This window comes from Sorex araneus, chromosome 1, assembly GCF_027595985.1.
Source record: "Sorex araneus isolate mSorAra2 chromosome 1, mSorAra2.pri, whole genome shotgun sequence".
NCBI classification, from domain to species: domain Eukaryota; kingdom Metazoa; phylum Chordata; class Mammalia; order Eulipotyphla; family Soricidae; genus Sorex; species Sorex araneus.
In genome coordinates, this window is record NC_073302.1 from 184,811,079 (window position 1) to 184,829,173 (window position 18,095).

At 42.4% G+C, this 18,095-nt stretch overlaps 1 protein-coding gene across 16 annotated transcripts in view; it reads right to left on the bottom strand.

The window, feature by feature from the left end:
• Positions 1–4,905: 4,905 nt before the first annotated feature.
• PPIP5K2 (diphosphoinositol pentakisphosphate kinase 2) overlaps positions 4,906–18,095 on the bottom strand; it is a 74,795-nt gene continuing 61,605 nt past the window's right edge. For 14 of the 16 annotated variants that reach the window (XM_055124047.1, XM_055124036.1, XM_055124043.1 and 11 more), the window contains 2 exons: positions 13,093–13,218; positions 4,906–6,586 (listed from right to left, as the gene is read on the bottom strand). In XM_055124047.1, coding sequence (XP_054980022.1) covers positions 6,474–6,586; positions 13,093–13,218 — 239 coding nt within the window. In that variant the 3' untranslated portion in view covers positions 4,906–6,473. Of the gene's footprint in view, positions 6,587–13,092; positions 13,219–16,723; positions 16,846–18,095 lie in introns of those variants that run through there. The other 2 variants (XM_055124040.1, XM_055124039.1) reach the window with 2 other exon arrangements.

Sequence of the window (18,095 nt, forward strand, 5' to 3'; positions counted from 1 at the left end):
TCACAATTTATCAACTATTATTTCATTGTACTCTTAAACATTGCACTGTAGGTAGACTGGCTTAAACTTGCTTTAAGCTGCAATTATGATGACAGAGTCTAGAGAGACGTAAACATCTCCTAATCTTCCCCCTCTTCCTCTTTCTTGCCAAAAAAGAAAGTGCTACATGAAAGTGATGGAAGAAAAGGAATAGATCAATAATTAAACATCATCTCCATTTCACTGTATCACTGTCATCCCATTGATCATGGATTTGTTCGAGTGGGCGCCAGTAATGTCTCCATTTGTTCTAGCCCTGAGATTTTAGCAGCCTCTCTTTACTCGTTCTTCCCAGTGGTGCCGCATTGGAGGCTCTTTCAGGGTCAGGGGAATGAGACCCATTATTGTTACTGTATTTGGCATATGAAAACGCCACGGAGAGCTTGCCAGGCTCTCCTGTGCAGGCAGGATGCTCTCGGTACCTTGCCAGGTTCTCTGAGAGGGAGAACTAGGCTATAAGAGGTCATATGGCTGCAAATGTGGCCACGCTTCTGGGAGCGTTGTTTTACAGTCTCTGGGTCTTGGCCGTTGATGGGACTACATGGGCCGGGGGCAGTCCCTGGGTGTGACCACCTAGCTACTGGAAAATGGGCGATCTGGGTGGAAGAGGACCAGTCCCGACCTGAGCAGGTTTGGAAATCTCAGCCCTGAGTCCCACACACCTGGGTTCTTCTGCCGGTTCCTTCATGCGTGAGGCTCGTCCGAATGTGTACAGAGTGGCTTTGAGCATGGCTGTGGCTCGGTTCCGGAGGTCTTTGGCTGCGGTGCTGTGCTCGGGGTGGGGAGGGAAACTCAACGCCCCCCCCCCCGTCCCCCGCCAAGGTGAAGACAGCCAGGCACGGGGGCAAGAGACTGCCATTTAAGAAACAGAAATACAATTGTCAAGCAGGCAGGTGCCTGATACACATGACCTGCCCGGCTGTAGGTCAAGGTATTAGACCAAAAGATTCAATAATAAATGCCACAACTGGTGGGTGTCTGTGTGTGCATGAACATATGCAAAATGAACTACTTGCATGAAATCAAGAAAATAAGCTGAAAGTGGAGATGTGCTAGACGCTGCTTGGTGTGAGAGTGACAGGAAAGGAGGAAGGGCAAGCGTAGCCATGTAAGGACGGGAATGGTCTGCAGGAGACGGGGAGGTGGAAAGCTGCTGCTCGGGCAGAGGGCAGGGTGCAGATCCCCCCTCTGCTCTCTCAGACCTGTCATCTGGGCACAGCCAGTGTCACCAAGCACAGCCTGGGCAGAGCAATGTTGGCAAAACGTTGCTCCAGCCAGCCTGTGACTTCACATCAAATAGATGCCCCCAAAGCAGCTTAATCACTGGCTGGTGAGAAGAACTGGGGAGGCGGTTAAGGCACAGACCTTGTATGTGTCCAGCCTGGGTTGGATGCCCTGCACTGCACATGGGCTCACCAATCCCACTGGAAGTGACCCCTGAGCACAGAGCCTGGAGTCAGCCCAGAACACAGCTGGCTGTGGTCCCGCAAATCAACAATGACAACAGGAAGATAAAGAATACTTGAGCACAAATCTGTGCAGTATTCTAAGGAAAGAGAAGTCACGGGAGAAGTCTAGAAAATAAAACCATAAGGAACAAAGTGAATTCACTTAGTACAAAAGATTCGTGACTAAGTAGGTCATAATGCAAAGAATTTGAAGAAGCAAAAATGTTGATACAGAAATATGTAATGACCAAAAACAGCATGGCAAAACATGGAAATGACATGTGAGCTGATAGCTCAGGACGGAAATGGTAAAGTAAAAGCTGAGTTGTCTGGGCCTGGACACGGCTCCAAGGACCTGCGGTGATGTCTGTGGCATAGCATGGCCCTCCCGAGGCTGCTGGGACGGACCCCTGGCACAATCACAGTGCCACCCCACAATGAAACGAAACTACAATAATGCCATCCAACACAAATTACAAGACCATACCAGAAGAGGTAAGCTAACGTGAGTGGAGGAACAGAGGGGACAGGTAGAATGTCACGTACACGATATTCGCTACTAAGGACAACAAAGACAGACCCATGCTTACTGCTATAAAGTGAAACACAGAATCAAGGAAATGACGCAACCCCTGAAACTGCAGTAGTGAGCGCCCAGGGCCCGTGTGGGTGTGCCCAAGGCCCGTCTTTGGACTCTGGTCTCCTGCTGCGAGCTCAGTCAGAGGCCTCCTTCCTTATCAGGGAAACCTGACTGACACTTTCAGGCCTCTCCCCGGAGACCTGCTGAATGAGGTTTGGGAGAGGCTGACCTAGGTGCTACTCTCCACCCTGACTCACCCTTTGCCCAGTCCTACTCCTTCAGGAAATAAAACATCAGGAACCTTTTGTTCAACGCACCTCAGTGGTGAGATAACCTCTCCACCCTCATCTGCCTGACCTTGCCCTGTGCCTCTTCTTGCCAGGAAACTGGACCAGCAAAGAGGTAGGCCTGATTTTTTTTTTTTCCTTTTTCGGTACTTTGCTTTTAAGTTAAGACTCATTCGTTATCTTCATGCTGGCAGTTTGCATTCACTGCCTCAACCCTTGGAACCTGGTGTAAAAACTGGTAACATCTGCATTGCACTCAACAGTCTCCCCACAATGAATAGTTCTTTAAGATCCTGCAGTGTTTAGACTTTTGGTGTAAACTGACTCATCACCAGCTCAAGGACCAACAAATTCATGGAGGTTAGTTCATTTAGGAGCGAACAGATGATCACGAAGGCAACCACTGTGATGGTTCGGTCCTACTTTTCTATGGTCAAGGGAGAATTTTCCAGTTTTCCTTGTGTGGGGCTACAATGAAGCAAGGGCTTGACTCCCACTGGCAGTGACTTGGGAACATGAACAAAAACTGTATCCTTTGGGGAATAAAGATTATGGCACAGAAGACAGAGAATCAGGTTCTTACCTAGAGAACAAACTCCAATCCAGGATCTACAAATGTATGTAATAGGAATTTCCTTATTTTAAGCCTGTTTCAATGGGAAATTTCCTTATTTGAAACGAACAATAAAAAGGTGTGTAGGCTACACATGATTGCACAATACCTCCCTGAGTGCAATTTCTATTTTCCTAAATCAAATGCCTGGCTTTGAAGGGGAAAACTAATGAATCAAGGTACCATGAAGACTGACATCATAGAATGACTTGGACACACTTCCAGAAAAGGTCTTCCTGTCACTTTGTTGTTGGGGGATTAGGCGTTCAAAAAGAAATCTCTTCTTGTATTCTAAAACATAAAATGCCTTACAGGAGGGAATTCAGTGAGAAACAGTTGCATAGTCAAATTTCCACTCATGAGTTGTAACTATCATTTCATGCCCTCCTGAAAATACCTTGTTTGAAAAGGAATTCTTAGATTTTGAGGAATTGAAAAAGCTAAAAAGCAAACAAAAAATAGAGAAATATTTTACTTAAAAAAGATAATCTCAGGGCTGGACATATAGTACAGCGGGTAGGGCATTTGCCTTGCACACAGCCGAACTGGGTTTGATCCCCAGCATCCCATATGGTCCCCCGAGCACTGCCAAGAGTAATTCCCGAGTGCTTGAGCTAGGAGTAACCCCCGTGCATTACCGGGTGTAACCCCCCCCCAAAAAAAAATACTCTCCGTGTGGACCCCTAACCCACAACTCAGCTTTGCTGTGTCACCCTGGTGCACTGGGCTGTCAGCCCACAGTACTGGCCCGAGTGTCTTCAAGAGTGAGCACAACCCCTAAGCACTGTCTGGACGCAAGCAGGTAGGTACAGCTTTGCAAGGATTAGAGCCATGACTGGCTTCGGGAATGAATCAGGAAATGAGTGGATTTTTGAAAATACATTCTTCAGCTTTGTATTTAGTGAAACAAGAAAGTCTTCATTAAAATTTTAGAAAATGTGGGGATAGGACCAAAGCAACAGTGGAGTGGTAAGGTGCCTGTCCTGCACACGACTGACCTAGGTTTGATCCTAAGCACCCCATATGGTCCCCTGAGCACTGATTCCTCAGTGCAGAGTCAGGCGTAACCCATGAGCATTGCCGTGTCTTGCCTCCTCCTCCCTCCCTCGAAAAAAGAGAGATGAGAGGGGAGAGAAAGGGTAAAGTACATGCTCAAGGGAAAACACAGGCTTCCAGCCCTGGCTGGCACCAGATAATCTCATCACTGGCCACCGTCCAGATCACATCATGTCCTTCTCTCCCGAAAGGGAGTGTAACACGACACTCGCCATAACCATGCTGCCGAACCCTGCACCAGGCTGTTTCACTGCTTCAAAGGGGGTGGGTGAGACACCTCCCCACCCCAAGGGACCCAGCCCCGGCAGCCGAAAACCCCCAGAACTCAACTGCCGCCAGGCCCACAGCCGCTCTTCACACACTCGGGTCAAGCCCCACCCACGAGCGAACATTTTCTTGGATCTCGAGACACTTCCTAGGACATGCCCTACTCATACTCCAAGAGTACCGCACCCAATGTGACGGATTTCAAAGCAGGAGACAACCAACCTTAGAGGGAAATATTGTATTATTTCAGTTCTGCTTTGGGGCAGAGATTGGGGCTCGGGAACACCCGAAATATGGTGATGGGATGGTGTAATGGTGGGATTGGTTTTGAATATTGAATATAATCAAGTATTATGAACTGTATAAAATAAAAACCAAAAATATTAAAAAAACAACAACAACACCGGCTTTTCCAGAGTGGAGACAAGCAACCAAGGTAAGGATCCAAGGGAGAACATGAGCCTGAAGAATAAGTTGATTTTTCAGCCTTTTGCTAATAGAATGAACTAAGAAAATTCTCACTTTTTAATAAAATGAACAATTATCTTTATTCTATATTGGCACCTAAAAGAAATAAAGAATAGAAACAAAAACATTTACCATTTAAGTCACTGATTCTGGAAATAAAATATTTTAATTCAGTTTCACTTAAAAAATACAACTTTCCATAGTCCTACAATGAGCCATTGACATTCTCACATATAGAAAGCTCAGGTACATTCAACTGCTGACAATATCTCCATATACACTTACATTCATGTGAAGTTTATATAATTCTGCAACTATTAATTTGCAACGTTTACATCAGGTATCTATTAAAACTAACATGTAACACATTTATCAAAGTAGTTTAGATATGATTTGTTATTAGGAGGCTTCTAAAGAGCCTGAATAATTACAGTCCTATGAGAATTAACTAATTTTTCTAAACATATGCTTTAAGCTAAATCTTTAGCAATTTAAATTTCTCACCGGCAATGCACAGAATTCTTATGAGTTTGAACAGTTTAGTTTTCAGTTTAAGTCATTTCACGTGGTTCATAATTATTTGTGCGTTGGGGGAAAAAGCACCAACAAAATAAATATCTTTCACAACACAGATGAAATCATAACATAATCTCAGTTTTCTTTCAAAATCAATCTCTTGGAACATGCATTAATTTCAAATGCCAAACTTTTAAGCCTTCTAAGTGAGATCAACTGATACAACTGAGTACACATATGAATGGAAACGGCAAAAACAGATGCTAAACACAGTATCTATTAATTATAGAATTCAAATATTCTTCTCACATCGATGATTTCCTCTTGTGAATTGAGTGCCTTAGATCTAAAAACAACTCCGAAAAGTACTGTGCAACACTTACAGACCTGTCAACTATAGCTCTTAAAAAAGAAACTCCGAAAGTATCTTTCTTACTAATAATTGAAGCAAATTTTTTCCTGATGAAACAAAGCACCTTATAATAAGGAAATATATTTTAAAAGGTATTTCCTACAAATTAATATACAAATTTATGTGCATAAAGATACAGTAACCCACTTGAATAGGCAATGTTTTAAATAACACAAAATAAAAAATTTCAAAAGAGACAGATCAAAAAAATAAGCCGTATGCTAATATTCCAGTTATTAAGTATTGCAGCATATATAAAACAGCCAGGGAGACAAAGTTTATAATCTAAATGGTCAATGAGATATCTTTGGAAATAGATGTCAACAAAAGTTCTCAATACAAACTTCCAATTTTAACCTAACCTACAGATTTTTATACTCAAAATGAAATCCTGTGAAAATGGAAGTTTCTAAAGGCCACCTCACACATCCGTCAGTAAAGAGCATTATTGGAGACACATTAACACAGGCTGGTGGCCTTACTATTTTTCTTTATTACGGGCACATGGTAAACAGGTTAAAACAACAGATCTTTAACACCATATATTTTGCTCTTTGTAAAATGCTTATAGTAAACACTGTTTTACATATTTCCAGATTGTGAGTTACAGTTTCTATATCTAAAAAGAATTCTCTAGAGTCAACAAACTTTTGATGAATACAGAGATGTACACAGGGACAAACGAATTGCTTGCATTGATAGTGTGCAGTTAAGGTTTATTACATGTCTTATTCTACTGAACGTGAGCTTTATGTAGGCATAAGGAGTTTCATCTTCTATTAAGACGTCACTTCTTTTTCACAGTTGTTTTTTTGTGTTCATGCACTTCTGCTTTGCTACTTGAACTTTTTTTCCGAGCTGAGGTATTAGGAATAACTATATTGGAAGGTCCACTGGTAGCTATAGAAAAAAGAGACACTGTGAGATTTCCCACTAGCAATCGCGTTCCAGTAACACTGCTGAGAGACAAAATGTGGCAAGCCTTTGTGTGCGAAGTTCACTCTGTCACGACTGTGGCACATACAACAATGTAAACATAATACGGCATTTCAAACCCTTCGCTTTCTAAAGTTCAACACCAATTCAAAAAAGGAATGTTAGTAGGCTTTGTTATTAAAAATATTTCTTTTAACTCCTATAATTGAAGGTTGTGGTTATAATATCCCAGGCCTTTTCCCTTATTATCATTATATCAGCCATCCCGTTGCTTATCAATTTGCTTGAGCGGGCACCAGTAACGTCTCCATTGTGAGACTTGTTACTGTTTTTTGCATATTGAATACACCACAGGGAGCTTGCCATGCTCTGCTGTGTGGGCAGGATACTCTCGGTAGCTTGCTGGGCTCTTCGACAGGGACAGAGGAATCGAAGCCGGGTCAGCTGTGTGAAAGGCAAACACCCTACCAACTGTGCTATCACTCCAGCCCATGTATGGGCATATGAGCAGGCAAATATAAAACATTTTTTTATTTTTGCTTTTTGGGTCACACCCGGCGATGCACAGGGTTCACTCCTGGCTCATGCATTCGGGAATTACTCCTGGCGGTGCTCGGGGGACCATATGGGATGCTGGGATTCGAACTCGGGTCGGCCGCGTGCAAGGCAAACGCCCTACCCGCTGTGCTATCACTCCAGCCCCCAATATATAAAACATTTTTGAGCACTTTCTTCGTCCCAGGCACTTTATTAGCTGTATCACTGTCATCCCATTCATAGATTTGCTTGAGCGGGCACCAGTAACGTCTCCATTCGTCCCAGCCCTGAGATTTTAGCAGTCTCTCCTTACTTGTCTTTCCCAACAGTGCCATATTGGAGGCTCTTTCAGGGTCAGGGGAATGAGACCCGTTATTGTTATTGTATTTGGCATATCAAATATGCCACAGGGAACTTGCCAGGCTCTGATCTCCTGGTAGCTTGTAGGGCTCTCTGAGAGGGACGGAGAATGTACATAAAAGAATACAAGTAAGTATGTTAAAACCAAACACATGTGTGCTGCTTTAGTATATCCGAGATTATCCTAGTAGGAATATCTATACTGCTAAGTGACATAGAGTATAAGCATGTATAAAGCTGAACACATGATTTTTGCCCTATAAAACCTATTTTGTCTTATATTTCTCATCTTCTAATTATCCAGAAATACTTTTCACTTAAGAAATTAGACTTGGATAGGACTGGAGCGATAGCACAACGGGTAGGACGTTTGCCTTTCACGAGGCCGACCTGGGTTCAATTCCCAGCACCCCATATGGTCCCCCGAGCACCGCCAGGAGTAATTACTGGGTGCAAAGCCAGGAATAACCCCTGTGCATTGTGATACCCCCCTCCCAAAAAAAGAGATTAGCCTTGGGGCCGGAGTGACAGCACAGCGGGTAGGGCATTTGCACGCAGCCAACCTGGTTGGATTCCCGGCATCCCATATAGTCACCCCCAATAACCGCCAGGGTTAATTCCTGAGTGCAGAGCCAGTCCTGAGCATCACTGGGTGTGACCCAAAATAATAATAATAATAATAATAATAATAATAATAATAATAAAGATAAAGAAATCAGCCTTTATAACCTAATATCAAGTTCTAACAAACTACTGGAAAGTAAATCTAGGCAAAATTACACTCTGGCTGAGATGGAAAGCTCCTGACAGAACAATTCTCTCTGATAGTAAGTCTAAACTCCAGATAAAAATACAATGAACTGTGGAAACACTGAAGAATGCATGAATGCTGGCATAAGCTACAAAACAGTCAAAACAGAGAAGAACTGATGGGTCCCTCCCGCCCCCCGCCTCCCCAGCGCCCAGCCCTGTTTTAAGAACCATTTGGCCTAAGCTTAGGATCCAATCTGCACCATGTGGAATGGCTGATACTTTAACATCCAAAACTCATCCTTACTAGCACAAAGAAAGAGAAGACAAAATGTTGGGGCAACTATAGTTTCTGGAAAGTTAGGTGGGAAATCTCAAGAGATATCCATTTTGGGGGTTGGGGGGTTAATAAATCTTGATTAAATTTATGGCATGAGCAGAGTAAGTTACATGAGTCCAGCTAAGGTTAAAAGAAGAGAGGGATTCTCAAGTAGTTGTCACTTTAAAGAATGGTCTTGCAATCTTGTTTTTTTTTTTCCCCCTCAGGGGGTGGGGGGTGAGAGGGGAGGTTTGGGGCTACACTCAGAGTGCTCTGGGGATCATATGTGGGGCAGGGGATCTAACTGAAGTTGACCATGCGCCAGGCCAGGACTCTCTCTGGTACCCTCTCTGGCCCTGCAGTCTGAATTAACCGTGTTTAGTTCTGCTTTAATAGAACCCAAAACAACTCAAAATTCTTATTAACAGAAATAATAGGTTCTGGATTTTCTCCAGTGTAGCATATAAGATATGACATTTTTCTCCTTGGGAGGGAATAGAAATGGACAGTCTTGAGGTGGGCTAGAATAATACGTTTCAACATAACTATTTTAACTATGCTTTAGAACTAAGGAAAATGTTTATAATAAAAATGAGAAAATGTCTTAAAAGAAAAAAGAGCTGTAAAGCTGAAACAAACTCCTGAAACTGAAATAAAATACACTGAATGCACTTAACAACAGAATATACATGTATATATATAATAAGTACAAGCAAATATCAGCATGATTGTTTAAAAAAAAATGCCAGTAGAAAATTATTGAGAAACAAATGTGAAAAGCAAATGAGGCCAATGTTCAATGTAATAAACTTGGCCTTGAGTGACAGCTCGGAGGGCTGGAGTCTGCCACCCGGGCAGCAGAAAGGGTCTCCCAGCGTGCCGGGGAGACCAGGACACTGAGCCAAGAGCTGAGTACAGCCCCAAAGCAAAGAAGGAAGGAAAGATCCATTAACGCACAGCAATAGCAGGAACAACAATCCAGATGGACTCAGAGTCTTAACAGAAACAACTCCAGGAACTCAGAAGGCAGCAGAACATCTTTGAAATGAATAAAGAAAAAAGAATTCTCTGACTTTCGTCTAGCAAATCACCTAATAAGAACAAAGGTGAAATGAGAACTTCCCAACGACGGTAGACCTGCAATACGAGAAATGCCAAAATACCCAATTCAGTACAAATGAAACCAGACTGAGACAATGACTTGATGGCATAATGACAGTGGAAAATGACAAGTATGCAATACGTATCTAAGGTCTGTTTATCTCCTCTTACCCTCTTTAAGTACATATGGCGACTTAAAGCCAACACCAAGCATTCCTTGTAGCCCTTATAACATACTTTGGAAATAACACACATGGATAACTAATGAAAAGAAAGCAGGCAAATGGCAAACAAACTTTCAAAGCTGCAGCTTCTACACTTTAACTTCAGTGGAGCCAAAGTAAACTGAGAATAGAGCTACCAGCATGAAGATAATGCAAATGTTTCACTAAAAGCCAACAGAAAAATTAAAATGAAATTCAAAAATTGATTGAATATGAAGCAGGAAAAGAAAAATGATGATAATAAGCAGAAAATAAAATACCAGATTTAACCCACCATAGCAGTAAGTACATTAAGCATTAGTAGATTATACACACTGCAACTCTAAGGCAGCTCTTTCCAAGTGACTTTTTGAAAGATCAGGATATTCTGCCTACAAAAATTCCACTTAGATATAAAGATGTAGATATGCTGAAAATAATTTACTATGCACAAACTAAGAATAACAAATCTGCAGTGGTGACTAAATTCATATCAGATTAAAAAAAAGATAACTTTAAGACAAAGCTTACAAGAGATTAAATAATGATATAAAATAATGATATCAATAATTAAATAATGATAAAAAGATCAGGACATCAAGAAGCCATACCAGTCAAATATGTGTGCACTGAATCAGTGCTTCAAAACACACAAACAGAAAATAGACTGAAAAAAAGAGAAAAAAAAATTCCATAACTGTGAGCAGGAATTACTTTCTAAGCATTGCTACCACAACCAGAATCTCTCTCTTACAGACTAAAATGGACAAACCCCAAACCTTCAGTCCTAAAAAGCCTTCCGTTTGAAAGACGTGCTAGACAGCTGCCATCAAGTTAAACGGGAAACAAGTAACAAGAGACCCCAAACTTCCCCTCCCCAGCCATTCAGAGATCGACCGGTTTCTACAGATTTCACGATTCAAAGAAGAAATAACAAAGCAAATCAGAAAATCTTTTGCTGAATGGAAACGAAAATATAACATAGCCTCTGAGCTGTAAATAAGGAAGTATCTGTAGCAACAGTTGCTTTAAAAGTTTATATAGCAAGAGAAGAAATGTTCAACAGTGACTAGAAAGTAGAGGATGAAAGTAAATGTAAACTAAGTAGATGAGAATAAAAGAATAGAAATCAACGAAATAACATGGAAAAACAAAGAGCCAAAATTATTGTTTATAAGAACCAAAAAATGAACTTTAGAAAAATAAAATAAAAATACAGAATATAAGCAGTATCAAGAACAATGGGAGTTACTGCCATAATCATTAAAAGGACCGTAACAAAACAAGAAAGCCGACAACTTTGATAAATGAACATGTCATTAAAAAATGATATTGCTACCAAGACCACCAAATAGAAAATTAAACCAATCAAAATTAAAGAATAAGTATTTTACAACTTTATTTTCCAGTAAGCAGAAACAGGCTATACTTCCCAAATCCCCTGAATGCCAGGATTACCCTTATACTAAAGCCTAAAATATACTATCCCAAATAAATAAATTAAATTACTAAAACGACAACAAATACTTAAAAATGCACATGTGAAAATCCTGGAAATGGAGTTTATCTGTGTGAGTGTGTGTCTGGCCCAAATGGCGCCGTCAGGGGCAGCCCTGCCCACTGCTGGGTGGGCCCAGGAACTGAGACCACAACACGCGACACTCCTGCATGGTGGCCAAACAGGGCTCACGCCAGACATGTAAGACTGACCCATATTTGGCTTATGTCACCTATGAAAAACCATGCACTGCCCAATCATTTCATCTTCACAAATGCATTAAGCAACAAATTAATTCTGTGTCTATTGTGCAGAAAACAGCAATGTATTATGATTCAGAGATTATTCACACCTTAGGTTTATTAAACTCTAGTTACACAGAGACAAACCAGAATCTCTTGACACTGTTCTTCAACTATTTTGTTTGTTTGGTTTAGGCCACAACCGGGGATGCTCAGGGCTTGTTTTTGGGCCACAACCTGTGATGCTCAGGGCTTACTCCCGGCTCAGCACTTAGGAATTACTCTTGGCGCTGCTCAGGGAACTGTATGAGATACGGGGAATCGAACCCAGGCTGGCTGCGTGCAAGGCGGGTGCCGACCTGCTGCACGATCCCTCTGGCCCCATCTTCCAACTCCAATGAGCACAGATGGCTACAGAGAATTGGAGCCTGCGGAGAATAAGAAAGAGCTTGGGACACCTGGACTGGCCGGGTCCCTAGAACTGAGAAGGCCAGGGAGAAGAAGCCCAGAGGGCAAAGTCACGGGGACCAAGAGGTTAAGTAGCTTGTCAAGTTGAAACAGCTAATAAATAATAGAGACTTTAATCTAGATCTCTCTGACTCTCAAGCAGGAACTTAGCCAAGAGAGTGGCAGTATTAAAGGTAGGACATGGGCATTTCAGGGGCTGGGGTGACGGACAGTGAGTGGTCGGTGCTTGCTTTGCACGCTGCTGCGCCCGGTTCGATCTCTGAGCAGCATCAGAAGTAAGCCTGGGCACCGCTGGGTGTGACCCAAAGACAAAGCAAAGGCAAAAAGAATAAAGATATTTCACATATAAGAAAAGCCATGGCTGAATGGGATTTTCTGATGAAAAAAATGTATGGAGTAGGAAAATATGAATACAGCTGATAGAAAGTAGGAACCACCAAATATGAAGAATCGAATAAAATGTAAATAACACCAAGACAAAATAATGAATGTCCTTGGAAATCAGGGTAAGAAAACACTTAAGGCACGACCAGCAAGATGAGAAATTATGTGTAGGAGCTAAAGGGAAGAAAGCTGATGAGAAACTTAAAGTCAGTCTGTTCATGGGGATGAGAATGAAGAGAGTAAAAGTCTACAACCAAAGGGAAAAAAAAATCTTCAGATAAAAGTGCTAAACTAATGCACCAACTACCCAGAAAAGCAAATGAAGAGTCAACCGTCCATGAATGAGTCTGGGAAGACGCATGAGAATGACACATATCTGATTAACAGATGAGGGCAGAAGAGAAAGACAAGCGACACGGAAAAACAAACAAACAAAAAACCCACCCACAAATATGTCAACAGGTGAAAGTAACAGAGACCCCCACTAGGATCATTCCTTACACGCCAAGGACAAGGGCCTTGTTGAAGACACAGACGTCCCATTTAAGGAGCCGGCCAGCACACTGCTCTCACGCTGTGCAGGCCCCAGACTCACACAGACTGCTAACCTGGTTTGCTGCTGGCCTGAGGGCCCTTTACTGTGCTGGACGGAGTGGGAAGGACCTTTGCAGGGGTGTATGTATTTAAAGAGACCTTCCTCCGCATTACTGGGCTGATACGTGATGCTGGAGAGGCTGAAAAAAAAATAAACAGATGTGGTAATTCAGTAATTTCCTGCCAATTCTAGCTTTACACTTAGAAGGTTTGTGAGTTAACGGCCCTGTGAGTAACCATGAGAGGGAGAGAACAGATCAGGTAAGGCTATAGAGCAAACCATGAAAAGCCATTCTTACTGTAAACTCTCATCCTACTGACACAGTAACTAGATCACCAATGAAGTACAGCAGCCAGACTTGTCCTTCTTTAATTATCTCGGAAGAGAGATCTTCAATATTCATTTATTCATTCAACACAGACAAAAGCCACAACTGTTCATACAATTCTAGAGTTGAAAATGATTAGACAGCAAAGCTCCAATATTAAAACCGTTAAGTTCTAAAAATCATTTTTATGTGAAAACTCGTCAATAATGACATTCCGGTAGTACCACACTAAATTAGGTGGGCAAGTAACATAGAAGACAACTAAAGCCAACAACAACAAAAAAAACCAGTAACGCAGTAGACTCCACTAGCTTACAGGTTAGTTTGTTTCAGGGAAATTTACAATTTTCTTCTCTTTCGAATCAAGGCAAAGAGCTGGAAGAAAAAGTAGGGGTCATTTCTTTTTGGTTCTTGGGTCAGACCCACCAGTGCTCAGAGGTAACCCCCTAGCGTTGCTGAGAGGACCATACCTGGAGCCTGGGGCTGACTGGGCTGGGCGGGCCACAGAACAAGTGTCCTACCCTTATCCTATCCCTCTGCCCCAGCAGAGAGAACTATGCAGTAGGACAGGGGAGGCTGGCCAGCAGGGAGCAGCTACCGACATGAACGTCTGGGTTCCGAAAAAAGGAAAATAGGAGATCAAAAAAGATATGCCTATTCTCACAATTGAGGGCAGGGTCTAATTAACAATAAACAGCGTGTCTCTGAAAAATCAGTATGTGGACCAACTATGGCAAATGTACACATACATCCGTGGTTGTAAGCACACTAAATGAATGTCAATGCCAATGGCAGATGCTCAAAGGAGTCTAATGAAATAACAGGTGGTAAAAAAAGGACCTAAAACATGACATAAAGTAGCACCAGTGCAAGTACATAGCATTCTCCTGCTCCGGTTCTCCTCAGCCTGTTCTGTTAACTTCCTCCACTAACCTCCTAACGAGCGTTATACAGGGTTTCTCACCAAATTTAAATCAGCCCATCATTTAAAGTTATTTACTAGTTACTACAAAATTCATTTTGTCCTAGATGATGAAGGCAGGGGATATACGATGTTTCCTCCATTGCTATAAACACTATAAACACTATAAACACGATGTTTCCTCAATTCCTATAAACACTATAAACACTGTTTAAGTCTATAACACTATTTCCTTGATAATTAGAGAATCAATATTCTGTGACTATTAAGTATTCATTCTGCATTTACACTATGGAAACAATTCAGATGCCACTCACATAATTGGTGCCCTATTTCAATATTTAGAAGGCACAACACACTTGGGTTTTTCCCCCCATAGTTCCCCTACTAGGAAATGGCAAGCTTAGTAGCAATGGCAGTGAGAGACTAGGACATAGCCGACAGCCATGCAACAGAGAAAAGCTAGTCAGAACATGGGAAACGTCATATCCTTCACCTCACTGTTACGCCCCAATACATACATGCTGATGAATTCACTAAGCATAAGACCATGAAACAGAAGCATCGTAGCATTAACCTTTAAAGATCACACACACACATAATTTTTGGGGGGGCAAATATTCCATCACAATTCTCTTTTTTTTCAGAACAAATAGATGCCATTTGCTGTTATTATAACCTTGAAGTCATTCACTGCAAAGATGATAAACTCTGAACAGCAATGAGTGTACCCTGAGCTCGTCTGTACTAGGAAGGCTCTTCCTGTCAGTACCTATACTGCAAACCATGATGTCCAGAGAAGAAACTGAGAGAGAGCGAGCGAGCACTGAGCTCTGGTGGGGGGGGGGGCGGTGTGAGGGAACTGGGGATACTGGTGGTATAAAACTGACACTAGCGAAGGAATGGCTATAGGAACATCCTAGGATTGAAACCCCATCATGGACAACTTTGTAACTGTGTATCTCACAGTGATTCAATTTAAAAAAAACAAACAAACAAACCTTCAACTTAAGATTTCAAATTCCTGACTTAGACAAGCAATGGAACAGCACATACAAGAGGGCAAATAAGAACTATTTTTTCCTTTTTGGGTGGTATCTGGCTATGCTCAGGGATTACTCCTGGCTCTGCAGTCAGAAACTCCTCCTGGCAGTGCTCAGGAGACTATCTGGGATGTCAGGTTGAACCAGGCTCAGCTGCATGCAAGGCAAACGCCCTCCCCACTGTACTTTCTCTCTGGCCCCAGAGAACTATTTTTCAAAAATTTATTTTAGGCCTTCCCAGCAGTGCTTGGGGGTTCATGGGGCTATGCCCCAAAGTTGTATAGGACCCTTTATGGGCGTTTCATTCTCTGAGCTATCTTATCAGCCCAGAATTCTCTATGTCATCAGAGAATAGAAATTAAGTTAAACATCCTTCATTTCCGTGACTTAGATTTTTAGCTGGGAGATGCAGGACCATGGGATGTATAAACAACTCACATAATCACTCATATCCACATGCAAATTCTGAAGTTTAAGCCCGCTTCCTCAAGCAGTTTCCAAAGAGCCTAATTTTAGAACAGTCACACCAAAATACCTCTCCCACTCCCACTAATTATTACCACAGGGGAAGAATAGCAAATGGCCACTATTCTAAAGAAATGCAGAGAACCATGTGCAAAAAAAAGACATGTGACTAGGAAATTCCAGGAAGCTCTAGAAAGCGACAATGTGAAGGCTAACTAAGGGAGGAGAGTAACAGCAGAACAAGAAAAAGACTTTCACTCTAAGTAAGACCTTCACTTTCATTCTTACAAGAAACATATTCACAGCTTTCTTACAAAAATGAGAACAGCATGCATAGGAAGTTTGCATATTATCTACTTTTAGAAGGGTTTGGAATATTCTTAAGTCTGATCTGAAAACTCTCTCTCCAAACAATCACTTGCCAAAGTAAAAATTCCAAGGTGCTAAAGGACCCAACAGAGTTGAAAACCAAAGTTCTGTTGACTTTTGACACGTGAACTTCTGATTTGATACTTAAGATGATGTCTGTGAACAGTGTTCCTTGGAACAACGTTACATGTTCAAATATGGCATCAAAAAAACATTTCTCAAAAAGTAAAATCTGAAAACATCTGGGTGTACAAATCGCTTTCGTTGCAGAGGAGCTGTAGTTGTTTACACGCTACTGAAACCACACCTTTCCCCAAACTTGGTTAGCCATGAGCTCCTTTCCTTCCCAATCACAGATGTCTCCCGAATAGTTCTGAGGGAACTGTGACAAGCTGCTACTCAGACATATGACAAAGAAACAAAGAACAAAACGTGGAGAAAGGAATCTCCAACAGAGTGTGGCAAACGGGGTAGCAGCGAGCACTAGCAACAGCAGTGCTGGAACACCATCACACACCAGGCAGAGTGAGCTCACAACAGGTCAGAATCATCTGCCAGAGTCAAGGGGAGAGAAAGAGAGCACACGCTGAGCTGTCCCGGAACTGCCTTCAGTGGCGTCTTCAGGGATTTGATTCACTGCTAAGGAAAACAGAAAGAGAAGTGATCAAATAGCACATTAAACTAAAAACTTTTTGTACCGTGGAAGAAAATAAAAACACAAGACATCAGCAAGACATGCTACTGAACGGCAGGAAACACGCACAAACTGTATAGCACACCCAGGGTTACTATCCAACACAGATGGAGCAAGAGCTCATGAAACTCAACAACAAACAAGCCCATCAAAATACGGAGAGACGAGCTGGACAGAACCTCTCTAGAGCAGGCCTCGGTGGGGGCCCAACAAGCAAATGGGAAATGTTCGTGGTCACAGATTATCAAGGAAAAAAGCAAGAGCAGTTAGATAGATAACCATCAAATCGGTAGAACAGGTTTATCAGAAAGGCCAGGGACCACAACAGCTGGTGGGGATGCAGGGAAAGGAACCACCATGCACTGTGGAGGGGAACAGAGACTGAGCTCGCTGAGTCCAGCCCTGGCGGAAAACAGTATGGAGAGAGTTAAAAAAACAATCAAAACTAGAACTACCAGAGAACTCAGTGATGCCACTCCTAGGAAGCTAACCTAGGAACACAAAATGCCAAGTCAAAAGCACAGATGCACACTTCTGCTCACTCCAGTGCTATTCACAACAGCCATGGGCTGGGAATGAGGTAGATGCCCAACAACTGGTGAGAGGATAGGGAAATGTGTGTGGAGCTCACGGCGGAGTGACTGGAGCATGACACACAGACAGTAGAAAGCAGCAGTGTCCCAGGGAGTGGGAGCCTTCATCCATCGCTAGGAATATACCGGTACAGCCTTTGGGAAACAATACAGACACTTGAAAACACTAAGAACTGATTCTCACATGTGTCCCGGCAATTCTACTACTTGTTATTTATCCCAAGAGCCCAAAACTTTATGCTGAAAAGACATCAACGCTCCTATGTTCACTGCAGCACTATTCATCACAGCCTAAATCTGAAACAAGGCAAGTATCCAAAAAGAGATGATTGGATAAGAGACCAGCGTCCAGGGCTGGAGCGATAGTACAGCAGGTAGGGTGTTTGCCTTGCACGCGGCCAACCCAAGTTCAATTCCCAGCATCCCGTGTGGTCCCCCGAGCACTGCCAGAAGGAAGTAATTCCTGAGTGCAGAGCCAGGAGTAACCCCTGTGCATCGCTGGGTGTGAGGCAAAAAGAAAAAAAAAAGAAAAGAAAGGAAATCATGCAATTTGCTGCTATGTGGGTGAATTTGGAGTGAAGTCAGTCAGAGAGGGAACAATC